General features: G+C 41.0%; 1 protein-coding gene across 5 annotated transcripts in view; it reads right to left on the bottom strand.

Annotated features, from left to right (window-relative positions):
* CPM (carboxypeptidase M) overlaps positions 1-25,851 on the bottom strand; it is a 32,101-nt gene extending 6,250 nt beyond the window's left edge. The window contains exons 1-6 of one of the 5 annotated variants that reach the window (XM_030002697.2): positions 25,755-25,771; positions 25,402-25,552; positions 24,103-24,174; positions 10,100-10,197; positions 1,890-2,062; positions 226-410 (exon numbers count right to left, since the gene is read on the bottom strand). In XM_030002697.2, the coding sequence (XP_029858557.1) occupies positions 226-410; positions 1,890-2,062; positions 10,100-10,114 (373 nt within the window). In that variant the 5' untranslated portion in view covers positions 10,115-10,197; positions 24,103-24,174; positions 25,402-25,552; positions 25,755-25,771. The other 4 variants (XM_030002693.1, XM_030002696.2, XM_030002694.1 and 1 more) reach the window with 4 other exon arrangements.
* Positions 25,852-27,397: the final 1,546 nt, after the last annotated feature.

Genomic DNA, 27,397 nt, shown 5'->3' with positions numbered 1-27,397 from the left:
GTAACTCTCATTACTGGTAAAACATACAGAGCTGGCTTACATACAGGATAAATATCTCCCAAATAGCCGTATCAGGCAGTGAATTTTGATGGGGTTTTGATGGGCTGCCCATCCCAGCTCAAAAGCTGGAAAAACGTTGCAGAAATCCTTATAAATTTTGCTTTGGTACAGCTAACATTCCTGAACCAAATCAGCTGTGGAGAAGAGAGTGTGTTACTGGCTTACCTGAGTTACCATTATCAAAGGTGTAACTGGCAACCAGGGCACCCCCGTGCAAGTTTGCCGAAAGAACAAACGTTTCATTTTTTATCCAGTCCATTACTGCTTGAGTCTCTGGCTGAATGCTAGCATTGTTACTTTCAAAGGCATCAGGGAAATTTCTGTTCAGATCTTCTCCGTTCTTATTGTACCTTAGAAAGAGAGAAGACATTCCCATTACTGCTTGGCCTATAGACACTTCCACATCGCCAGCCTCCCAGTACTTAAAATCTGTTGCATGCTAGTGTCTTCGGGAAACAGGCAAGATGACCATTTCAAATCTTCTCAAGCATTAAGAAGATGGACTTTAGTTTGCTTTCTGGCAGCACTGGAATTTTCACAGGACACAATAAAACAATTCTATTGTATTTCAGGTGGAAACAGTGAATAATATTTAACATGCATATAGCATGCACACACCTACACATATGTGAATTAGAAGAACCTAAAGCCAGATAAGGAGGAGGATGTCCTTCTGTATGGTTTTTCCCACTTGTATAGAAGACCAAGGTAACTACTGGATGGCAGGGTCCTTTGTCCTGCTGTCACTCTGGACATAGAGCAAAACATTTGACTCAAACACAGGATGTATTCTCTTCTCCCTGTACCTGAATGTCCAGCCTGTGCAAATGCCTTCTTTTTCACTCAGACAGGTCAGTACAAGAGTAGAGAGGGTATTTAGCATCAGCTGTATTAATTTTTAAACTCAGCAGCTAGTTAAACTCTGGCTATTTGACAGTGAGGGGATAAAAAATACCACCCTCCATAAAAGTCCTATCTATTTGCTGAGGAATAAATTTCTTTCCTAATAAAAAGGATAGCCTACACCGATCACCTAGAGAACTAAACTACCTTGTCACTTGCTTCTGACGTTGCCATGGCCAGTGATCCAAGAGAACTTCTGGCTCATGAGTTTGCTTTTTGTGCATATTCCAACTCTGTTCCTTTGGCATTTCTTCCCATTCTCTCACTCTCTCCTCTTCTTCCCTTTTCTAGCCCGTTAAACCTTTCCTCCCTTTTTTGGTCTCTGCAATAGTTACATTAAAGAATGCAAAAGTAGCACAGGATGCAACACTAGGTTACTTTTTCTTCTGTGTAAGTTTTTTTCCTAGCTCTGCTATTAGCACATCACTTATTACAGCTAGCTCTGCTTGCGTAACTCCTCCCTCTTAGTAGATCTGTGTTCAACATGATCTTCAAACACATTTCTAGAAGTCCATTCAGCCAGCTTAGACACACCTTATTCTCATTAGGAAGGGTTACAGGGTTCTCCAATTGAACTAGATCCCTGTGGGTGGAGTTTTCCTTCTTTTTTTGTAGCACCCTAAAGGTCTAAATAGATAATTGAGCTTCTATTCACAGTCTGGGTCTCCTGCCTAAAAGGTTAGGTCATTATACCATTCTGACCAATTTTCTCTAGCCGCACCACATATAAACACCAGTCTGACTCAGTCGTCCAAAAACTCTATGCCGTAACAGTGTGTCTTCAGAACAGCACAGGCCAAAATTAGCCCTCACGCATCCTCTAGGCTGTCCTCGCCACCAAGTATGACTAAGTCTCTTGGCTATCTCCGATTATTACTCCCCACCCATTTCTTCTACCTACTCCCACCCTCCTAAGCCGCCCTTACCTTCCTGGCGTGTAGTAACAATCAGGCACTTTTGTAGCTTCAAATCCATCAGGATTCATTGTTGGCATGATATGAATCCGGGTATTATTGAGTAACCGGGTAATAACTGGGTCACGTCTATAGCTGGTCACCAGGAAGTCTATCAAATGGAGCAGGATTTCTCTCCCAACAGTCTGTATAAAGAAACATAGATTTTAAGTCTGCTATGGAAGAAGAAGAGGAGAAAAAAAAAGACCCACCACCTTACGCTTACAGGTTTTTTCTTACTGGATTATACAGACATACAAGAGCATTCTGGTCAACACTGTTTTGTCTTACGCTCTCCCCTAAATACATTTAAAGTAATTTAATACACGAAAGTAGTCACTGGAGGGCTTTCACAAGGGTTTTAAACACGTATCAACCAGAGCTTTTTCTGTAATGGGAAACTGTGTCAGCTGCACTGCTTAAATCCTGCACGGATAAGGCGTAGCCTTATCAAAAACTAAAACTGCATAGACTGCCTGTTAAAGAGCACGTGGGCTTGGAAACGCACCACTGCACTATCTCAGTTGCACTGCAGAGTCAGCTCTGTGCTGATGCCCAAGGGACCCCAGGCCCTGCACATAAGCGTCAGTGCTGTGCATCACCACTTGGCAGTAAAGTTCAGAAGAAAGGAAGGCGACAACTTCCATGTTTTCCAGGTGCTACAGAGCAGGATTTTTTCTTGTTGATCACCTTCTATGGGAAGTCAACTTTAATACAGGATCAAGAGAGGCCCCATAGGCACTTCTGTTATATTCTCTGTTATTTTGCTTTATTTTAATGCCGTGAACACAGGCATTAGGGAAACCAAACAGGTATATATAAATCCTTAGCAGAAGAGATGGAAGGATATTTGGATGCAGACTTTGGATCAAGGAAAGGCAGTAGCAGAGAAAAAGCTAAATATGTATTTTCGTTCATGTAAGTTTGTATAGGTCGTGAAGACTGGCAGGACATCTCCCTTTAGTCTGCTCTATCAGATTTCTGGCAAAACAATGGCAAGATTCAGCTCCAGTGAGTTAAGAACAATCCTATTCTACCCCAGAAACCACTAGTACAGCGTTCACTGAACCATACTTTCCAGGAGCATTTCCTATAGCACTGTGACCCATGCCTCAAGGGCACTGTAGGGTTCCTAAGCCCTGGCTGGGATGGGAACAAATCAAGACTTGCAACTAGATGTGCTCCAGAGACAATTTATCTCTAAGAACAAAGCCTGGTAAATCACTGCAGGCTCTAATTCAGAGCTACAGCATCTCAGTATCTTTTTGAATGAGTCTTGCACCACTGAAGTGGAAATATTTCAAAGAATTTTTTTTTTTTTTTTTTTCTAAAGCAAGGAACATGGAGCAGCATTACTAGATGAACCTGGTGTTGCAGATAAACATGTCCTTGCTTTCAGACTGGTACAGGCTAAGGTGTAAAAGCTAGGTGAAATCAGGTAGGAGAAAAGGACTATTTCTCCACAGCTATTTGCTGCACTAATATCTGTCGAATTTTCACATTGGTACATTTTAAGTTATAAGTCCTGCTCCAGGTGTTAAGGTAAACAGGAACACAGACACTGTCCAGCAGGAGCTCTGCCTGCAGGAGCCGCGTTGGTACACGATGGGGCAAGGAGGGCTGGGTGTAACTCCTGTTCAGGTTGGGAGCAAACCATATCTTGCCAGTTAGCTGGCAATTGCTGTTTATTGCAGGGGAAACAAACAAACAAACAAACAATGTAGTGCCAAACATGATCACACCATTTTAAGTATCAAAATTGAAGGCAGCCATGCAGTTTGTACAGGGAAAAAGAAGGATCTCTTCCCACCCTGCCCTCCAGCAGATTTGTTCCTAAGTTTTCTAACCCTTGCCTGTCAGCTCCTGCTGATCTCCTGCAAGCCACCATCCAGTAATCTGTTAGGGGAAGCTGCGTTACACAAATGCATATACTGTGTCAGTAACTAAGTTGTTCTTTTTCCAGACAATGCAGCAAATGGGCTTGGACAAGGGGTAAAAGGTACCCAATTTCCTCCATTGCCAGTAGCTTTCAAAACAGCACCTGAGCACATGAAAGCAGACTGGTCTGCAGGTTTGATAAATTTACTCTGTGAAATTTAAGAAGGGATGCAACAGAACCTGTCTTGTACAGGCAGCTCAGTTCCAGCTCTGGGTGATAGACATCTTGGGAAGCACACAGAGCAGGGGGGAAAGAAAGGAGCGGAGGGAAGTCAGCCAAGATGTGGCCCTGGGCATGAGAGATAAAGCTAGCAGACTCAGAAGCAGCAAGAACAGCCCTACCACAGAGGTAGCTAAACTACAGACAAGACTGGACTGCTCTCTGGAGAAACTGGGAAAGTGCCTCCATTCCTACTGTACTTCTCTGCAGTACCTGACAAAAAGATATCCAGGAAAGAAAGGGTAGAGAAGCAGAACAGGAAGGGTAAAAAAAGATAAAGAAAAGCAACAAGAGAAGGTGGTAGAAAAGGACAACATTTATAAAGAATGGAAGATGACCAGTTTTTCATGGATGACATTCTTTGCACTTAGAAGTTAAACCCAGACTTACTTACATATACAGTATTTTAAAAACTAACCCTATTTTACAGGATTCCTTGCATAGCCATTGTTGTACCTGAGTATGTAGTAGATTAAACAATTCAGCTAATCTCTATCACAGACAGTTGGCACTTTGATCATTCCCTTGTGGGAGAAGAGTGTATTTATTACAACGCTGTTTTGGTGGGGCAACTGAGGGGTGGTTTTGTTTTGGTCCAGAGTACCCTGCATTTCTTGACAAAGCACATCCGGAGATGTTTGAGGGGAGGGAAAGTTTTAGTTTCTGGGAAAGTATAGCTCAAGTTTTGATCAAGCCCTTGGAAGGCATCTGCCACCCAGCCAAGTAGAGCCATTAGAAGCTTCAAAAAAAGGATCTAGGCACAGTGGAGGTAGGTTACTGACAGTAAAGTCGAGGACAGACACCTTAACCTGCCTCTAGTCTAATATGAAGATGTAGAAAGCAGGGGACAGCCTTTATGCGCTCTGGGACTTTGAGAAGACATGATGAATACTTGGTTTTAATTGCAGTATCCCAAGGGCAATGTCCAGGTGCATTGTTTTGCTGTAGCTCAGGTGAGGAGTGACACAAAAGCAAAGGAAAACGCTTTCTCCCACCTCCAGGGATACAGTTAGACATTCAGTTTCTCTGTGCACTTTCAGCTGTCTGTTTCCTTGTGTGCCCCAAAGGGAGAGAGTCAGCATGAAAGGCTTTCAGGGATCCTCAGGGGAAGTCCTGAATGAAGCAGCACGTATGTGTCAGGGCATGGATCAACACTGTAGAAAAGGGTGTTACTGCTGTTTCTGTACACATACCCCTTAAACTTGCTGACTATTGCTTCTGGCATGGCTGGGTCAGCACCATGCTCAGCTACTGAAGGGCTTACTCAGAAAGCCCTAGCAGCAGCCAGTTAAAAGATTAAGGTTATCTCCAATTGCACCTGCGCTGTAACACTTCACTGCAGCACCCCTGTTTTTAAAACATTTTTGTTACCACATGAGACACCTAATACCAGGGGACTATGGGTGGATAGACTCTGCCCATTTTTACGATTAAAATTCTTCCCTTTAACGTGGCCTGGTTTTTAAGTTGAACTATGTTGAAAGAAAGATCCAAACCATCAGGTAGGACCTGTTTCAGAGCAACATGGTCTTGCCCATCTCCTTGCTCCAGCCCTGACTGCTCTACAGACCTAGCACTAGCACAACCCCACCTAAGGAAGTGGAGTTACAGCACAGAAACCAATAGTCCATCCTGGTTTACCACTTAAATGCCACACTTACAAGATGTTCTTAACGCTTGTACAGCACTAATTATTATGCACAGCTGCAACACACCCCACTCTATTTGTCCTTCTTTACTAAAGTGTTAAAGCGACTGTTTGTGCAAATAGAGTTTGGCACATACCCATTTATTTCTATGGCAGCAAATGCTATGGAAATAAAAGAACTACCACATATATGAAAGGGAATTGCAGTTCCTTGGATTATCACTTAAGGAAATGGCAACATAAAGCCTGCTTTTGAACTAGTAACTGGCATAAGATGGTACCACCTGGACAAATTCCATAGCCTTCAGGCTTCTCGGCACAGGCTTCACCTGGCTGAGAAATGGATCACTTTTTTTTTTATTTTCCCACTCAGAAGAGTGGGAGTAAAGATAAGGAAAAAGGTAACTGGGGCAAGGCAGCAGCCCTACCTGTGTTGAAAGATCTCTGAGCAGCATCCAGCTTTTTTTAAATTCTGTTTTTAGCAAATAGATTTGGCTGCTTTGAATTTTGAAATCTTTGGTGCTTCTGACCTTCTTTATACCACATCAGCTGATACTGAAGCCAGGTGGAAAACAGTTCACTACACAAGAAATATTTCTTTTTTTTTTTTTTTTTTTTTTTTTACTCTTTCTAGAGCATGTATTTGTTTCCCTGCCACTATACTGCACAGTGCAAAGGACATAAGATATGTGCTGAAAATTCCTTATAGCAGATTGTGTAGTATGTGGACACAACTCTTTTTGCCCAACCTGGTGGAAAAAAAAGCACCTTTTTTGATATTGGCATTTTGATAGTGTAAATGCCGCTGCCATTCATTTTCTGGAAATGAGAGTGAGAAATTCTACACAAGACTCATTAGTTCATTGTTTTTTGGTTGGGTTTTTTTTTGTTCGGTTGGTTGGTTTTTTTAAGCCCCAATTATGTTGATCACAAATAAACCTACCCCAGTCCTCAGTCACCCAAGCCCTAGTAAGTCACCATATCTCAGGAAACCATTCTGTGGATATGGCTATGTGTATGATGACATGGAAAATAGTCTAGTTGCTTTAACTTAAACCACAAGGTAAGCCAGCAAGATCAACACATCTTTCATGTAGGCTAGCTCAGGCCTATCAGTACAGGCTTTGCTTCTCATAACGAAAGAGGCAAAATACTATTACACTAATAAAAGAAAGTGATCAGAATTGGATGATTTAGGAGAAAAGGGCTGGTATCAGCATTACCATCCTGGGAAAGAGTTTATCTTGTGATGGCCCAGTTACACTGTATCTGCAGAAAGTTAAGGAAGCCATATACGTAATATATTAAAGGGAACAAGCAGAAATGCACAAATAGTTTACACTTTGTTCAGATGTGCTTTTCCTTAAATGGTTTCCCTTCTGTGATATACACGGTTTAGGAAAACCCTTCTAATTAGATCCTGTGGTTCAGTTGTGTAGATTGGACTCAAGTCACTGGTACAGCTGGTCAAAAGGTGATAGTTCTGCTCCATTTATGACTTAGGAGTGTTTGGGGGTTTGATTGCAGTCAATGTTAAGTGGAATAAGTTCTTCCCCAGAGAGGAACGTGTGAGTGTACACACTGAAGACGACAGGATCTTTCAAGTAATAGTACAAGTCTGGGACAAGAGAGACTGCTGCTCAGTTCAGAATGAGAGCTGCCCCAGAACAACAGACAACCTCTCCCTTGTCTTCCTCAGTACAGACTTTATTAACATTGCACAGGCTTATGCATTTTGTGCAGTCTATTAGTGCCATTTTGATTAAAGTCTCACATAGCTGCAAGTGACTGAACTACCTCTAATTATCATTTTTAATCTGGTTTAGGTTAAACAAAAAGTACTGCTAAAAATGGTGTCCAACTTCATACAGGCACACAAAGAATGGGAGAAGTCTTTTGTTGCACCTCTGGGGATCTGGGACAAAAGTTCACGTTATTTGGCAATGGTGATCACAAAATAAAATCGTTTAAACCTTGGCTGGTCATGTCTTACAGTATTAAGAAAAATTACCCTACTTAAAATAATAAATCTTTCCAGTTCTGAAAAAAATACTCTTCCTCGTATTGCGTACTCACATTAGTTTATTAGAACTTCCCTGCTGGGCAGGTCTCCAAATAACCTAGGTTTTCTTCCAGCAGCATGTGCAAATAGCCTGCACACATGCAATTCAGGCTCCCCCACCAACTTTTAGGTTTCAGGAGCACCCAGCCAGCTGAGTCAAAAAAGAAAAGTGTCATTTGTGTGATCATGACAGGTTAGAAGGGCAGCATCACCAAACAACACTTGAGAACATAAGTTTTCTCACTCTGTACCATTTATGAAAAGCATCACTGAAGCACAAAAGACCCAACTAGATCAATGAAGCCATAATCCTGCAATTTTAAGTTATGACAGACTGTGGAACACAAGTTGAAGCTTGTCATACAGTCAGTACAAAACTTATCTGCTTAATATATTATAGGGCTGGTTGAATCTTTCCCCAGTGACTAGTCCAGCAGAATCTTATATTATGGGGAAAAAGTATTCAAGTTCTTCAATGCTTCTCTATACGAGGAATTCATTTCCTGCCATCTGAAATACATTTATGGTCAGATAGGAAAAACAAACACCAACTGTGTTACATCCATACACAAAAAACCATAAGGCAAACATCATCATGAGGGCCTAAAAAGGAGGAATCCTCTATTTCCAGAATCTTCCCTAGGTGCATGCTTGGTCTAATGAACAAGTTAAAATGCAGCATGGCACTTAATACTATATGGTACCTAGGCAGCTCAAGAATCAACCCTGCTCAAACTCGGACACAGTGCCAGATCCCTTAAAAAAAAAAAAATTCTTGCCTCATTTCCTCACAAAGTCAATATAAGAATTTAGATCCTAGGCAGTGATCCAGGTTGCCTGATCTCCAGCAATTCCTGACCCTGTGGATATGCAAATGGTGCATGTCTCCACAGTCAAAGTTCCTTGTGCATATCCTGCTAGGCAGTGATAATGGCAGAAGTGCTTCATTGTGGAGGTTTCAATAGGAGGAGTGGCCTTCTGCAGTCCACCAATATCGGATTTGAGAGCCAGGCCATTCTGGATGAGATCATATCCTGCCCTCCATCTCTTTCCCACCAAAGCGGGGTCATCTGTAGCCATAGGTTTTCAATTCCCTTCAGCAGTCTGCAGGGACTGTCATATGGAACCTCAGTTCCTAGGCACCCTAGACTACCCTGCTGACACACACTAGGTTTTAGGAGTTGCAAACGCCATCTTGGGCATCCAGTAACACGTGTACCCATTTGAAACCATGAATCAGCTTCCTCCCACGGAGTTAAATTCCAAAGCAGTCAGACTCCCAGCAGCACTTTGAGCATAGCCACTGGTCAAACAAGGTGAAACTAGTCTAACTTGGGGAAAATTCTTGGCACATAATGTCACAAGTGTCTGTAGGCGTGCAAGTGCTCACGCATGGTATTAGTAATAGCAATAGCTTGTGACATGTTATACTTTACACGGGATACACTTCCTACTACATCTATTTTTCTTAGTTTGAGGAACTCAGTCTAGCAGATATAGGTAGATAGATATATAAAAAAGATTTTGCCATTTCTGTTGAATTATTTACCCTTCACATTAAAGGCTGCACAGAAATATATTGTGTAGTTTAAACTTATCCTGAACATGACTAATATAAGCAGGTAAAGCTAAAGAATAAGGGAATTAGAAAGCAAGAAAAGATTAGAGAGAAGAGTGAAGCTTTAAGTCTTTCTGTTCCAAATTCATGTACTACACCAGGAAGGCTCATAATCACCATTTTCTCCTTTATCATTACTAAGTGGGCATTCTTTCCAGAGCAAGTTAATCCTGTAATTGCTTTTTGTTTTGTACTCACTGTGTTATCTCAGGTAAATCTAGGTATTCCAAGCTTAAGGTTTCCAAGAGAAATTTTCTTCCTAAAATAATTTGGTGCCTCACAGCAATTATTATTCAATCTTATGATGTATTTGAAGAGTTCTATCAGTCATACTTCATGTCTAGGCAATAATAATGTACAAGCAAACTACTGCATCTGACTCATTGCCAGGAAAGTTAAAGCCTCTGGGTTTATTCACATGGAGAAGACAAAGCTCCCCACTTGAGAGGTCTTATGTGTAGGATTGTAGGATTCTTTACTGTGATGTAAAGTCTCCTAAAGCCCTTCCACCAGAACAAGGAAACTTTATTCTTGAAATTCCTCAAGAAATACACACATATTAGGTCTTCTTTGAGGTATGACATACCTCAATAGTAATAGTAGCACACAATAGTAAGTAGCACACACCTAAGAAGTTCACTCTAAACCTCTGGTAAGTGTATTTGGTATAAATGACATTACAAAAGTTGAAACGTACCTCATCCCCATGCATATTAGCAACATACTTGAACTCTGGAATGCCAATCTTATGATGGGTTGGAAACCTCCCCAGAACAAGAACCCACAGGTCTCTACCTTTAAGAAGGGAAGGGGAAAAAACATTTTTTTTAAACAACTATAATATCATACAAACCTTAGAAAAAAAAAAATTAAAAAAAGTTGGTCATTAAGACCACCATACAAATTCTCATATTTCATCGCTGCCCAGTCAGTCCTATATATAGCATATCAAGTAGGCTGTGGGGTTTTTATTCTATGAGTACTTGTTATATTAGTTACAGGAAAATAGTTTGGGTTTTTTTTTGTAATAAACATTTTTCAAATCAAGTTTAGCAAGCAAGATCTTGTCAAGCAAAGTCACCAAGCAACTAAAGAGTATTTAAAATAAAAGACATTCTTCCCCAAAATATTAAATCATAAGGGTTTTCTGAAGTACACACAGAAGTTTTCATTAACACAAAGAAAGAGCATCTTTTTTGTATTAAAGACAACACAGAAAAACTAAACACATTCATGAGTTACTGCTCAGAAAACAGGAGATACCAAGCAGAGCTGTATCAGAGACATATTAAATAATAAAAATTAGCACGGAAAGAATTAATAGATACAGAATGAGTATTAGTTAGGACCAGTAAAGCTGCACAGGAAGCTGAACTTAAAACAAACAAACAAACATTTTGGAAGTCCTCACTGGGGGTAGGGGCATTTTTAATTATTATTTTTAGTGATATTGTGGCATTTCAGATCTTATCTTGAAAACTATGCTTCCCATTAGTCTGCTCAAGGAGGTGGAAAGCTCTAGTTTCAGCAGATGGCAGCAATGAAACTGGACCAGTTCCTTGATAATAGCGGTCACAGCCTATAGATTGCTAATGCCCAGACCTTGCATATATGCTACCTGTCCCCAGCTCACACAGGGCTTGTTGGGACCCATGAGCTGTCTCAGAGGAGTCCAGCCATCATTGTTACTTACAGGAAAGAATGTAGGTGCTGCTATATGCAGTACCATAAAAAGTGTTATTTCCTAAATCTTTGTGGATCATCAAATCTGCAGTAAATAAACTCTGGAGGGTAACAATTTCCCAGAGGTGTAAGCCATGACCCTCATGGTATAGTGGCAGTGAGCCAGTCACATAGCTAGAAAGGAAAACAAAAATGCTGTGGCAACTGCAGTACCTTCAGGAATGGGGAAAAAAAACTGAATAGGGCAGAAAGAACACAACAAGATGGACTGAAAACAACTGCAAGACAGGTAAAACTGAAGACAGTGGCTGTCAAACTAAATTCTCACTTAACAGATTGAATCGGAGTCTCAGGCTTAGAATCAAGAAGCAACAAGACAGCACTGAGAGCAGACAGATTCAACAAGGAATAGTCTCAGGATCCCTTAGTTTTACACAGTCACTCTAGAAGACATTGGTGTTCAACCCTTATATCCATATGCTATGCACAAAGCTGTGAGATGCTGCTACTGACTCTTTCATTAAAGGACAATGTGAGCAAGCAATCCATACTTTTAAAAATAAGTTCACGGTAAGTGCTTTGGTGAAGAAGCTAGTTATTTGGCTTTGTTGTATGCAGAGCAACTGTTTCATTAAAAAAAAAAAAGAAAATAGTTTGACTTCTATAAACCTAGACAAGTTACAGAGCAGAGAAACCGGAGATGTTAGCTTTTAAGTACATCCTTCTTCAAAAAGGAACGAAGAACAACCATCAATCCTCACCACCCTAGCCCTTCTCCCCTCCAAAACCTCCAGAGGTCCCTTCCAACCTCAATCATCCTGCAATTCTGTGAAAATAGATGACAAGTCTTGCTGCAGAAGTATGCTTGGAACTGAAAAAAACATGCTACTTTTATTCATAATCAAGCGTGGACAATAATCTCAATTTCTAGCTCTGCAATGTGTCATCTTCTCCATGGTTGCATCGAGGGGCAACCTGCAATGAAGTACCAAGGAAGTCCTTCCAGAGTGACTCCTATGACTGTTTGTCCTTATGCCCTCTAAGCCATTATGCCCAGCTCTCCTTCCCTCTACTGGAAGGAAATTTCAGACATCCCTCCTTGGTTCCCAACTTGTCAGCTGCCATACGGACTGCTGCACCAAGAGGAACATACCTGCTTACAATTGCGATTGCAGCCTTTCTGTCACAGCCCAAACTTAAGATGACTACTGGCAAACCTACAATGTGCAGCTTCCCTAGCTAGGGATTCATCAGACGAAGCTGCAGTGTCAAAGAGCACATCCAACATCTAAGTGGTGAAATTATAAGATTAAGGTAGCAAAGGACCTATATTGGAGACCTGATGGTGTCCCAGCTCTCTCCTTGATGGATGTGGATACAGCTAAATTGTAAAACACGTGGTTTCCTACAGAGGAGTCATATGCCTTCTATAAGGTTATAAATTCATTCAGCCCTGGGACTGCTCATTATCAGCATGAGTACCAAGCACACAGACAGGGCTTCAAAATATCTCAGAGCCAACGGGTTCAGTGAGTTACATGTAAAAAGCCCTTTCACAGCAAGTGAAATAATGCCAATTAAAAGCATTAGCTTCCTCAAATCCTTGATGATTTCCTACACAAGCACAAGACAGTGACCTAGAAGGCGAGATGGTTTAATGTCCTGGTCCTGCACTAAGCTAACCAATATATTTACTACATTTATATTACCTTTCTGTACATAATTATTATCTATTATATAAAATAACCAACCAATCACAGCAGCCAAACAATACTGTAGTCCCTAGAACATGAAGCATCTTATCTCACCAATAACTAGACATTAAGATTAGACCCTGGTTTTCTTTGAAAGGAAGCAGGTCACAAGGACTATTTCAAAGCCAACTGCTAGCAATGACAACATCCACATCCATTGCATACAGACTTTTTGGAGCATCTCATGAGCCACTGTAGAACAGTGCCGCATTCTTTAGCCACTTCCCCACAGCAGCACTAGCACCAATTCAGTACTATATATACACTAAAGCAACAAGAGTCCAAGTACAGCCAAAATGCTATAGTTATTTCTATCATTTAAGACTTTCTTCAAATAATATTGTATTCTGATTTCAAATTAAAAAGAAATTTCCAGTGCCTTGCCATCAGCAGTGTTTATTCCTGCTGCTATCACTGTGAAACTGCACTCATGGGAAACACAAGGAAGAGCTAAGTATAGACTAGCATTAAGTACTGATTTAAATTGGTCTTTCCAGCATTAGTGTTTAGACTGTTTATAGTTTATGTGAGGGCCATCTAAATGATAAACACTCCCATGAACTGAGACAGCAATTATTTCCTGGCATTTCCAGCTTGTGAGAAGTATTAAACCTACCATTAACAATTAAAATAAATTCCTGGGTCTGCTCAGCCTGCAGTACTGGATAGTGTACCTATGAGGGATGATGTAAGATTTCTTTCCATACAGCAGTAATTTACTGCATATAAAAAGATTCAGTATATAGATAGTTTCCTTTAATCAGTAAAGCCTAGATAACTCTGTTTTTGTACCTGAAGTGAACAGCAAAGCTATCTCCCATGCTTTGAATCAACTGAAAGTGTATCAGAAAGCCATTTCTCACTGCCAAACCAGAACTGACTTCAACTAATTAGTGAACTATATTTCAAGTAATCAGGACAAACGTGTGTTTCTAACTGTGTGTCTCAGGACACGTAACAAGGCTTGTATTGGAACAGAGCCAGACCACACAGCTTCTAGTAGAATGAGCAGTCTTTTTTTAAATTTTCTAGCACTGCCACAGTTCATGGCATAGTACCAGTATTCTAACTAGATCTATGAAAACTAGGAATTAAGATGGAGAATCGAATTTGATCTCCAGATCAAGTGGGAAAGAAATCAAATCATTTATACATGTTCCCGTCTGGATTGCCTCCCTGGTTTGTTCTGTTCTGAAATTTATTTCTACTTTTCTTCACTTTGTTCTTTACAGCTTCATCTATGAAAAAGAACTGTTGTCATTTCAAAGAAAGTTATGGCTAGGAAATTAAGTGAAATGACTGGGCAACACACCAGACCCAGTGTCAGTACTGCTCAGGCTAGGCTACTGATTCAGGTTTGCATGGAGGTCCACTTTGACCCAGAAAAAGCAATAGGCTGACTACAGTCCTCCTGGGCTGGCCATGTGTTGCACACTGACTTCATGGGTAGGAACTGCAGTAATGCTGATCCATGTTGAAGCAGTCCCTACCTAGAAAGCACAGGACAGAAGAGAGGAAGAAAGATTGACTCTCATTGGAATGCAAGGCCCAAGAACAATTTAATCCTAGAAACAATTATAGAACCATAGAACATCCCAGGTTGGAAGGGACCTCAAAAGATCATCCGGTCCAACGTTTCATGGGAAAGCAAGCCTAAACAAGATTATCAAGCACCCTGTCTAATTGCATCTTGAAAACCTCCAGTGATGGGGACTCTACCACATCCCTGGAGAAGTTGTTCCAGTGAATGAGTGTTCTCACAGTAAAAAGTTTCTTTCTTATATTGAGATGAAATCTCTCCTGGTGGAACTAGCATCCATTGCCCCTTGTCTTTTTCCATGTGGCTCCTTATGAATAGAGAGCCTCCATCCTCTTTGTAACCACCCTTTTAAGTACTAGAATCCTGTGATGAGGTTCCACCCCCCCCCCCCCCCCCCCCGAGGATTCTCTTCTCCAGGGAGAAGAGCCTGAACTCCTTCAGTCTTTCCTCACAAGGCAGGTTCTCCAGCCCTTTGATCATCTTTGTGGCCCCCCCTCTTTGCACCCTCTCCAGTCTGTCCACTTCTTTCTTGAATTGTGGGTACCAGAAGGGGACACAGTACTCCAGATACAGCCTGAGTGGCACAATCACACCTTTATCTCAGCTAGCAATGCCCCTGTGGATGCATCCCAGGATCCAATTTGCCTTCATTGCTGCAGCATCACACTGCTGACTCATGTTCAGCTTTGTATTTCCACCAGGACTCCCAGGTCCCTTTCCGCAAGGCTGCTCCCCAGCCACACAGATCCTAGCCTATACTGGGCTCTTTGGTTATTCCATCCCAGGTGCAGGACTTTGGATTTGTCTCTGTTAAACTTCATACTGTTCTTGCTAGCCCACTCTTCCCTTCCAGCCTGTCCAGGTCTCTTTAAGATGGTTCACCCTTCTCACTTGTCCACCTCACCACCCAGTTTGGTGTCATCAACAAATGTGGTGATGGTGCTTTCAATTCCATCATCCAGATCATTTATGAAGATGTTGAACAGTGCAGAGTCTAATATCAATCCCTGGGGGACCCCACTTTGACAGGCTGCCAGCCCGAGTAAAAAACACATTGATGACCACCCTCTGAATACAGCCTGTTAGCCAGTTTCCTCCTTATCTTGCAGGCCACCTATCCAATCTGCAGCTTACCAGTTTGTCTAGGAGAAGGCTGTGAGGAAAAGTGTCAGAAACAGTTTACTCTGGCTCCAGATCTCACTGAATACCTATTTGAACAGTACAGCACTGAACATGGCTCATACAAAACTTGCTCTGACACTGGCTAGAAAATTGAGATTTTAGATGTCTAAATCCTCAGATATGAGTCTGCTTGGATTCATCTATATTACCTATAAAACACGTAAAGCTAGATTATGAAGAGACATGACATTATACCAAATCAAATTAATGACCTCAAAAAATATACTCCTGAGATTTGATCCAAGCCGCAACAATTTACTTCTCTTTGTATTTCATATCCTCTTCCTTAAAACTTACTAATTTTTACTCTTACTTAGTGTTTGGCAACAAACTCTACAGGCCAAGCAGTATATTATCAGGGTGGTTTGCATATTACCCAGAAAGATGTGGCCCTAAGTTGTAGGGAAGGCCACCTTAATAGTAAGGGAAGAAGATAGAGAAGTTAAATAGAAACTGCAAACAACTTAAAAGCTTTATTATTATTTTTCAGATTGTTATTGACTACTGATATTTCAGCAGTCCTGAGAACTCTCCCTATCAGGGCTTCACTCTGTCATGCTCCACACAAACTTTTAAAATACATGTTTCTGACCCCCAGAGCATACAATCAAAGCAGTGCAAAATAAGAAGGGGGACCAGACAGACAAGGTTTTGTTCAATGAGAACATAAGAGGGTGGTGGCTATGCCTGAGGCATAGCTTGTATCAATCCTGCTCAATTCTAGTATAAGCAGAAGAGCTTCAGCCTAGATTCTATGATGAGAACACCAAGTAACAGTAGTGAAATAAACATACCAGCTGATTTTTATAACAGCTTCCACTGCAAAGGCAACCATTACATAATTATGGTTTGACAGAAGAAAGAGAAACGATGCAAATAACTAGCATCTGCATTACTTATACAAAATATTGTGGGGAGATGGGGTGGCATGAGAGTCACTCCTTGATAAATTCTTCTGTAGATATACCACAATTCCCACATAATCTCTCATACGCTCTTTAATCCACTTTAACTATGCATACTAATATTGAAAACATTTCCTTAACTGCATTTGGCAACATATTCTGCAATGTCTTGGGATACTCCATCCTTACCAGCTACCTGTAATACTAGTGTAAATCTAGGTTAATTGTTACCATGCAAGACACTAAGGCATCTTTACAGTTTTCTTTTCATTGCAGAACTATGTCAGGGTATCTTTCCAGCTGCACCTGACACCTATTTTCTGAGACTAAGTCAAACTATGCTTATTACTTAAAAGTTCCTTATCTTGCAGGAAGAGAGAGATGAAGAAATCAATCCTGGCTTTATCACTTCTAACTTTTAAATCACATTCATGGTAAACCTGTTTGCATACTAGCATAAACCATTCTTTGGTTTTTAAGTTTTCTGATCTGTACTTGTATTCCCTGCAGAGTTCAGTAGCATCAGTGTGTAACAGGAGTACAATTGCCACCTATGTGCGACACATAGGCAAGAAGATGGGAATACAAAGACATTAAATGCTTACGTAACTTAGTATTGCACTTCCAAGCTTCAAAACAAAGACAAAGTGTTAGTTTCTCCATGATAACAGTGGGGCAATACTGTCTTCTGGCAAAACACTACCACAGCTAATGAAGGACTTCAGGAGCAATTCCCATTTGCTAAGCGAGCACCAGCACCATCCTTGCCCTGTGGTACTCTGATTTGCCATCAACAATTCAAGCTGGAAGATCTAAAGCTATTTTGGTACTTGACTTCCGCAAGTGGACTGCCCAACAGCACACACAGCTTGATTCAGATTCTCACAGAATTTGAGTTACCAACACATTATATATATAACCAGAAATGTTTAATCAGAATGAGTGAGGTAGTAGCATTGCAGAAGTAGCCTTACAAACATGAACAAATATGTGAGTTAAACCTAACCAGACTGTCGAATAAAGCACCCTCCCGATTATGGTAAATAATATACATGCATCCTTTGGAGATATAAATTTTGTAAATTATCAGTCAAAAAAGGCAGCTGTCTGCTCAGAAAACAGACACTCTAAATGTCTAGTTTACACTCAGAATAACCTACATACCTGAAGCTAGGATCAGATGGACATCTGTATGAACGACTGTAGTACATCAGATTCTTTTGTGAGAGTTTATCCTCACTTTCAGTATACCATATTCTTATGGTCCACTGAGACAGAAAGGATTATCTAAAGACTCAGCCTGGATTAACATTAGTAATAAACAAAGTTGGTATCCCAAGAAGAGCTAGGACACTTTAAATATAAGAAAGCCTTCAAGGTATTTTGAAGAATTAAAGATACAGATCAATCACATATGTTAACCAGGCACATCTGGCAATGTTTGGCATGGTGCATAGGTAAGCGGAACAAACCCAGAAGAGCCCAAGGTAACATTAGACTGCAGGTCTACCATGGCTACATCCCCCCTCCCACCGCAAACTGATCACACTTATTTGGGGAGGGGAACAAAGGTTTTAGTACTTGCTTTGCTTCCCCAAGTATCCTGCTTAATGGAGAGCCTGTAAAAGAGATCATAATTAGCAAGAACTAATCTAACCACACTGTTCTTAGTAAGCTATTGGAAGGAGTAAAAATCATTGATAAGGAAGCAAATTCTTATTTGAGGATAACAGCAAGAGACACTAATTGGTAGAGTACCTGCGTAGCACTTTTAAATTTTATTTCAAAGTGTTAGGGCTATCCTGTGCTCTGTATTTCCATTTGTCAACTTTCTGACTGCTAATACTGACAGTCCTATCTCAGCCAATTTGTGGTATTTCTTGAGATAGAAAGGACCAGAATGTTTCAGCAACAGCTGCACTACCACTGACGTAGTTACTATGCTGGGGCCACTGCTTAACTTAACACTTCTGGTCTCTTCTCACATACCCCTTCTTACAGGCATAAGGCTACCTCTCTCTAAAGAGAAAAAAAAATAAATAAAAGTAACAATTTCCCACTATTTAATAAGCACCTATCTACTTCCAGAGATTACACCAGCCAATCCAATTTAGACTCAGTAGCTTATAAGCAGAACTGTGGGAATGACCAATGACTTTTAAAAAAAACTAGACACTCTTTATTTGTAACCAAAGCACTTGAGAAGGGAGTCAAAACAGTTCATGGCTCATGTGCTTGCCTATCTTCCTAAAAGTTTACAAATCTTCAGTTGATTGGGACATACACAGCTGCTTTAAACACTTTCACAGGACTTGTATTTTATGAGAACAACAACTTTTTCTTTCCTACATGTACATGACTCACCACACTGTACCATTTCCAGTTCTCATAATCACTTTATACACAAAACAATGAAAAATTACCAATCCAGAGCACAGTCTCTACAATAGCACCTTACAGTTTATTTCAACACAAATCAAGAAATAAAAAAAAAATTAAAAAATCCAAACAAAAACCACCCAGAAGGAAATACTGTTTTTAAATTAATATACACTAACCTTATCCAGTATTGCTCACTGAGAAGAGAGCACCACAGACACATAGGATTAGCCCAAACAGGCTCTCCCCATTACTTACACTAACTGGTTTCTGGGAGTGAATATTCACTCCCAGAAACCAGTTAAACAGACTGTTTTTCCTTTTCACCAACTCTTGCTTCTGTTACCACAGGGTTTTTAAACCTAGTTCTGAAAACATGTGCTTTATTTTCTGAGAAAGATGTGACACTGGTATGCATCCAGTAATTTTCAGAAAAGCTATTGTATACATAAAAGAAAGTAACATTACCCATTCACAGTAGTACTGTTGGATCACCATGAGCGAAGTGATTGCTTATAACACAAGCCAGGCACAAGAAAGAGGATGGTTTGGTTTTAAGTGCAATTTATCCAGATTCAACAGTTTTATTTGGCCTACCCTTTTGTCACCAGAGGCAGAGAAGACCAAAACTATTCCTGCCACTTGAAGGCAAGAGAGGGAGTAGAAAACTAGGAGGACACTATAGGTTGTTGCTCCTACATGGCTGAGAAGTTACTGGTGAACTTTCAGGGTTTCAGTGCACTGAAGCGCCTCATCAAGAGACTTACTATGCAGATCCTGTAAACATCCTTGGCAGATCCCAGACATTATGTTTGCTCCAAGAATAGCAAGCTCCAAACAATACACATCTCACTGGCAGAGTCCTACAAATTCAGACAGTGAGCAGCTTCCCCCCCACCACTTTTTTTTTTTTTTTTTAAACTGGCTGGATAGGAAAAAAGGCAAGACAGATTCACTTTTTTAAAAAGAATCCAACCCTTATCATCATCATCTGTTTCTGGTTTAGTTAACAGGCTACATGAGTTTGACTAGCTGCTTCCAGATTCTCTTTCAAAATGTCTCCTTAGAAACATTAGTGACTGCCTTTTAAGAAAGGCAACAGACACTACAAGGAACTAAAATTCAGGCACCTACAAACAGAGTAACTCAGTCCTCCTTTGAGAAACGTGTTCTAGTGGCCTTTGTTTCCTCTTGGATTTTGAGATCAGCCTAGTGCAACTGTACATCAAAGCAAGCTTTGTACTTTAACCTACTTTACGTCCACCACGATTAGGAAATACACTTTGTCAGAAACACCCAGGTTGCACATAGCCAGAAGTACATACTGAGGAAGTATCATGCTGTGCCTACCCAATTCCTAGACTTTTCTCTAGCTATTCTTGGAAAAAAGAATACTGGTCCAGACTGGACTTTTGAACTGATGCAGTATGACTGTCTTTCTTATTAAAAGCACAGTTTGCTTTTATTTTAGCTTTCGGATAAATGTTACTTTTGCAGACCTGCTCAAGCTCTGCTTAAATGCCCCAGGTAACTGCAAGACTCATGGATGTAGAACACATTGGTTGGGAACAAACAGGAAATGTAACTCAACCGTCCTAAATCCACTGTGAGCTCAGCATGTTACACAGCAGCTATAGTCATTTAATTAAATAACTCCAACTGCCATGAACTGACCTTTCACATAACAACAAGTAAGCCCTAGACATCAAGCTGCAGAATAATCTGCTTAGAAGCAGCCCCTAACCTTTTTCTTGCGTCTGAACAATTGTATAGATAAGAGTTACTGTGCCAGGAGTAGAGCAGTTTACAGGGAGGGTAGTATCTCAGCTGGGAGGGGAAGAGAGCTACAGCCAGCCCTATGCATTATTTGTTTCCATCTCCAGTAGCTAATTCATCCAAAGTTCTGAAAGCAGAACTAGCAATCATCATCTAGCTTTTACAGAAAGAAAGCAGCCTTAAAAAAAAAAAAATCTAGATCTCTTTTCTATGCAAAATAATATATGGAACAACTGCCTAAGGAACAAATGCTTCCGGGTAAGCAGTCACATGTTGCCTATCAACTAATTAATGTATTATGAGTAGGTCTCCATTTACACTTATGTGAACCAGCTGAACACAATATGCCATACCACAGCTACATATAGTAAATCTTTAATTAGGCAGCCCTGACAATCAGCAACATTGGTAGCTCCAAGGATCTACAGCCAGAGGTCCTTAGCAGAAAGGTCATCCAGAAGGGATGCAATGTACACTGCTCTTTTGTGAGGCATGACTAAAAAGCTAGTAGAAATACTTTTCCACTAAAAAGCCTCATCCCCTGAAGTGGGGTAGGAGATATATGTTATTGTGCTCTCCTCAAGTAAGAGGAGAATGCAGACAGACTGACCATCTGGGTAAAACACAGGCATAGGATAAGAGTTTTATTTCAAGTAAGTCTGTGACTAGAATTTGTTTAAAAATTAACAACATTGTACTGAAAGGGCAAATCAATCCACATCACTGATCATTAACATCAATATTCACCCGATCTTCCCTGTTCCTAGGGAAATATAGGCCCTGTAGCACAACCCAAAGACTGGCATATGTAGGCTGTGACAGGCTAATAGAGAGACCTAATCTGGTGGCAGAAGACCTTTAATCGAAGGCCATCTCTTGATTAATGGTTATGTTTTCTCTTTTTTTCTTTACTGGAAAATCTCTTTCTCTTCTTGTGCTACTCTACAGCATCTGAAAAACAGCAGTTGGAGGAATTGAATACCTATTTAGGACCAGCGTTAGTCAACACTGAGTTACATATAAAAAGTAACCTTGAAGTAAGAGTACAGGTTTAATTTGCCCCTTGCAATCAACAGATCATAATTTAAATTGTTGGTATAGTTATGAGCTATACAAAGGATCACAAGCCATGTTTCAAGATCACACCTCTTATCTACATCATTAAAAATTTATGTGCAATACTCCAAACAGCAGAATCCTACAAGAAGTGAGGGGGAAAAGCCCCAGTTATTTACCTGTCCATTATGCACCATTCTTAGTATCCTGAGCTCTGTGTTTTTGTACTTGGCTGATTTTTTTAAAAACATTTTCTACGTACTTACTTTCTCAACACCAGCTAAAGGATATGGAGATCGACAAGAATCAGACTGCACCCACCAGCTGCAATTGCCGATTTTATGTTACACAAGCTCCCCCACATTGCTAACTTCACTGGTGTGAATTACAATACCCAGTTGTCAATTCTGCCTGCTTCTAAACAAACATGGAAAGCTGCAAAGTCTTGCTGAGGGAAAACAGGATGGCTGCAGGCTTAAGACCTTTACTGCTCTGAAGAAAAGTTTGACAAATATATGCTGCAACTACACAACTACAAAGCAAGGGGCAGAGAGGATGCAGGAGAGCAGAGATTCTTCCCACAACACTGGTTTTAAATAAATGCTGCTCACAGGAACAGCAGACTATTTCTAAATAGATCAGATCTTCCTGTTTCAAAGTTACAACATAAAGATACCAGTACTAGATGACAGTTTTTATATGAAAAGAAGTGTTTGATCTATGTTGCTAGGATAGGTCCCCTTCAAACAGTTGTTTGAAATTTTTTTTTTTTTTTTTTAGGCTGGGACAGGAATCTCTGATATGGCAGGTTTCACAGAAAAAAACCTTCCCACAAGATCTTCTGCAAGAACAGTATTTAAGTTTCATTTATGTGTGTGTGCATGTATGTAAAAGAAAACTGCACAACACATACAAATACATACACACACTTCCATTATTATTTTTAGGTGTAGGAAATAGCATAGAAGGCAAGACAAAAATGATTGACCAATTCAGAGCAAGCATAAAGAAGACTTAAGCCAATTATTTTACTTTCACTGTAAGAGAATAGGAACATGCTCAGAGTCAGTGACCACATCTCTGAGTAACATCTTATCAGCCTTTTAAACATCTGATGCTGACCAAGCTACATACTTTTTATAAATTATTTGCGTAAAAAGCACAGCCATACTGACAGGAAAACAATGTTAACTCATGTTATCAGGCAAAATCTTAGTACTTGGCTATTGGAAGACTGTTTACACACAAACTACCTGTGTCACATTACAGTAGTCAGACTACTATTGCAGAAGGTAGAAGTGCTATGGCTTTTCTTCTATAAGTAGACATACACAGTATTCACATTTAAACTAATTCTGGAGATGAAGTCAGATGAAATACAAAACTACGTTTCAACATTTAAAGACTTCTTAGCTTCAGTTAGGACAAATGGACTTAGAAGTTAAAGCTAATGCAGTAACAGTGAGTTCTATTTAAGCACATGGTTTAAAGCAAAGCTCAGTTTGAAGCTGAACATTTTTAAAAATAGACTAATACTTCTTGTGTTTGAAGTCATGGTTTAGCCTTGACTAGACAAACCCCAAAGAAGCCAGTCCTCCTCCTCCTGTTTTTTTCCCCCTTCCCATTGCAGTGACTCACATAATATGCTGCAAATAGAGTTTACGAGGCCGTTAAGATCAAGCCCATCCATAAGCCCAAACACCCTTTCAATAATAAAATGAACATATAAACCTACCTATAATCTTGTTAACATACACTTATATGCCACAGGTACTGACAAATACTAGAACAAAGATGGTTATGAAGGAGGAGACCAAAAAGAGCAAGTGGCACATAAGGGGAAAAGGATTTCAGAAGAGAAGCAGGCAAGAATGTGTAAAAGTTTAAGTATCACAATAAAATGCCCATTTTTAAATGAAACTCTGCACTTGAGCCAAGCGACTTTATTGTGCTTTACATGCGGCCCTCAGAGTGGGAAATGTCTCATTCATTCTTGTTTCTAAAATTGAACACTGAAAATCTCAATGCTTATATTATCCACACATGCCATGCTTGCACGATGAGCCTGTAATTCACAGTACTAAGGAAATCTGTGGGGTGGGAGATGAGAAGGGGAAAGGGAAGGGGAGATACCAAGGATTGAAGACATGAGGAAAGCCATCTGCAGCAGTCATTCAAATGGAACAAAGAGAAGGTAATACTCTTCTACACAAACATACCTCACATGTAACCACAGAAAAAATAATTGCAATGTTCTCTTTAAAGACATCACATTCGCTGTGGATTTTCCTCTAGACAATTTGTTTATTTTCAAGACAAAAAGTCTTCTTTATCATCTTTTTTTTTTTTTCTTCCTTTTTAAATACATGGTACTCACATTTAGTTTGTACAAACATTTAATAACAGGTAACACTGAGAAACTTACCTCAAAGTACAGTGGACTATGTATAACCTTCTCATTCTATTTTTGTACCGCGCCAGGACTCCTGAAACTAACCTGATAAGAACAATTTCAGTAGAGTACAAACATTTTATGGATACATATTCCAGTTTTGTTTTCTCCAGCAGTAAAACTTGTTTTCTAGTACTTTAAACAAAAGTAAAGACATCCAGAATATAAGTGTTCCTAATGTAAATTCAATAAAATTTTCAGTGCATTTTACTATTGGTGGCAGTGACCCAGGCTCCTTCCATACTGTATCACAAGAAATGTCTGAAAATAAATTTCTGTTTTTCCCCAGGTAAACATCATTTTTCAGCTACATACACAGACTATCAATATATAGTCAAGTACAATACCTGGTCTTTTATTATTAAATATTTTCACTGGAGTGCAATGAATCTGAACTTAACACTCCCCTGTTTAATAGCCTCCTGTAAATGCCTAAAAGTATCAATCACACTGTATCAGAACAGTCAGGAGCTTTAAACTGATCCCTAGCATATCTTGGGCACATGTTCCACTGATGTTTGTGCAGACTGATGTCAGGGACAGCTTAATTCCCTAGGTTCTCTATTAACTGTATTACCAGAATAAACACTACGTTTTCTAATATCTTAAAACAACTTTAAAAGTTTTTTTTTTTCCCCTATAGATTTATTGTAAGAAAGTACCAGTCATAGAGGGATAAATTCAAATATCTATATAAGGCCAGGAAGGTGATTATTGATGTCGGTATATTTTCCTGTAGGATTTGAGACTGAAATGCCATTCTTCATTTAAAGCACAAGACCCTGTATCAGTCTAGAGTTTGAAATTCTTTTTCTAGTCAGTCCAGATTTACTGGAAAAATAGGTAAAGCCAAACGAGAAGATATTTTTAACATAGCCACAAGTTAGGAAACACACACTCCTATTACAGCCCCACCTAGAACGGGCACTTGGCAAATGGGGTACCGCTCATTTTAAGCTCTTTACGGACAGCCCTGTTTCTGAAATTGCCACTCAGGTTCCCAATTCTCAAAAGAAGTAGGTGTTGGGAGAACTTCTACCCTAGCTGAAGCGTCATACGTGTCGTCAGAGTTTGTTACTTCAGCTTAAGCAAGAGGAAGAAGAAACTTCACAGAGATTTAAGCAGAGAGGCACCCGGCACTTGCGATCAGAGCAGCCCGGCGGCCAGCAAGCGCCCACCAAACGCCACCACAGCCACTTTTACCCACACTTGTCCCAGTTTCAGTAAAACCGAAAGCCTTCGCTCCCCCCCTCCCCACCCCTTACCCCCTACCTTCCACCGACCGCCCGATGCTGTGCAAGTGGGTGAAGGAGGGGTAGGCGGCATGAACCTCCTTCAGGTACGCCTCCAGCTCCTCGGCGTGGTGGTACTTGAAATCCAGCGCGGCCGCCACAGAAAACAGGCAGAGGATGCCCGCCACGTCCTAGAAAGGAAAGGATGAACCGAACAGACGCGGGAACCGGCGGGCTTGTCGCTGCCCCGGCTCTGCCGCCGCCGAATTCGGCGGCGGCAGAGCCGGGGCAGCGACAAGCCCGCCGAGAGAGCCCTCCCGCCTCAGCCCGTCTCCCCTCACAGGGAGCAGGTGCCTCCCCCCACACCCCCTCCACCACAACCGCCACTCCTACCCCGGCGGCCGCCCGCATGGTGCCGCCGCTCTTCCACAACTGGAGCCCCAACGCCGGGCGGGGGCCGCCATCCCCCGTCCGCCGGCCTCGCCCTGCCCTTGACTGACACGGGTTTCATCCACTCAGATCCCCCCGGCCCGCCCAAGGGTCGGGGAGGGGGGGGGGCACACGCCCCTCCCCTTCTCCCCTCCCTCCTTCCCGCCTTTCGCCAACGGCTCTCACCTGTGCGCGAGCGGGCTCCTGTCAGGGCGGCGGGCGGCGAAGCCCTCTCCGCCGTCCTCGGCAGCCCCTCGGGGTGAAACCAACGCTCCCCTTCCATCTCCCCGTGTCCCTTCTTGTAGGTTGAGGGGAGGGAAAGGGCTCGGGCACACGGCTGGCGGTCGACTTGGTGTCGTGGCGGACCCGCTGGCTGGCCCTGCTGCTGGGCGGTGTGCTGAGGGAAGAGCGGGGCCGCGTTTTGGCGAGTCCCGGCTGGTTTTGCCTCATTTTTCTTCGCGGAGGCGGTGAGGGGTGTCTGGAGGCACCAAAAAAAAAAAAACCAAAAGGGGGGGATGTGTGCAAAAGTTCACATTTTGACTTTTGGTGATTGTTCTGATTCACAAGAAGGGTTGTTAAAAAAAACAACTCTTTTTAATTTTTTTTCTAATTTTTTTTTTTTTTTTCCCGTGGGAGGTGTGACAGCTGTCCGGCTCCGGCTGACACGTACCGTTCATATCACTGCTTTTCCTCAGCACCTGTGTGCTCCTGGGCTGCGATCAGGGTGTCAGCCCCTGCGGCCCACAGACAAAACCTGCTGCATGCAGAAGGACTCTTGAGAGAATTTAACTGCCCAAATCTAACAAAATCTCTGCCTAGTGTGTTGGGGGTTTTGTTTGTTTGTTTGTTTGTTTGTATGAGTTTTTAATAGGCTTGTATTCACTTACTGAAAGGACTGGATTATCTCTATGGAATTAAACGCTTTTCTTGGTTTTGCGCTAACCACATTGCCTTGGGGATATCCTAGTCTTGGGATTCACCACAAAGACTTTTTCATCACCTTTTATTGTCTTTAAGATTGAAAAAGACTAAGAGAAGAAAGTGAAGCTGGCCTCCAGCAACAAAAATTAGGATAGCATCTAAATTTCTTTTAAAATATGATGTGGATATAGCTGAGTGTTAGAATACAACTATTTGTAAATTCTGCATAATTTTTCTGAGGAAGAAAAATGGCAGTTTTCATTATAACCAGCAGCAGGATTTCACCCGCCTTCTTCCGAAGTTTGCTATGCTGGTCAATGTCAGAAAAAGCATATTGAAGGAAATGAATGTATGAGTCAATCCCAAATAACAAGTCCTGCATTCCAAATAGAAGAAGACGCTGTATTTAATAAAAAAGTTCTTCTTAAATAAAAAGTTACCATTAAATTAAAAGGTACCTTTTTTTTTCCACCCCAAAGCTTTAAGGAAAAAAAATTCAAACTACACTTTAATGCAAGTATCTGTAGTATCCCAATGTACTAGAAGCATATACATCTAAAAATGGTTGTAAGATATCTATGTCCAGACCCCTCAAGTATTCTTAGTTCATGGGAGGGACTTCCATATCACACAGGATGTATGCAATGTACAAGGCTACTTGGTTAAGAGATATATTTGGCTTCTGT

This window comes from Aquila chrysaetos, chromosome 26 (assembly GCF_900496995.4).
Source record: "Aquila chrysaetos chrysaetos chromosome 26, bAquChr1.4, whole genome shotgun sequence".
In the NCBI taxonomy this organism is placed as follows: Eukaryota; Metazoa; Chordata; class Aves; order Accipitriformes; family Accipitridae; genus Aquila; species Aquila chrysaetos.
Note: the sequence above shows the minus strand (reverse complement) of the source record. Positions and strands in the feature narration are given on the sequence as shown.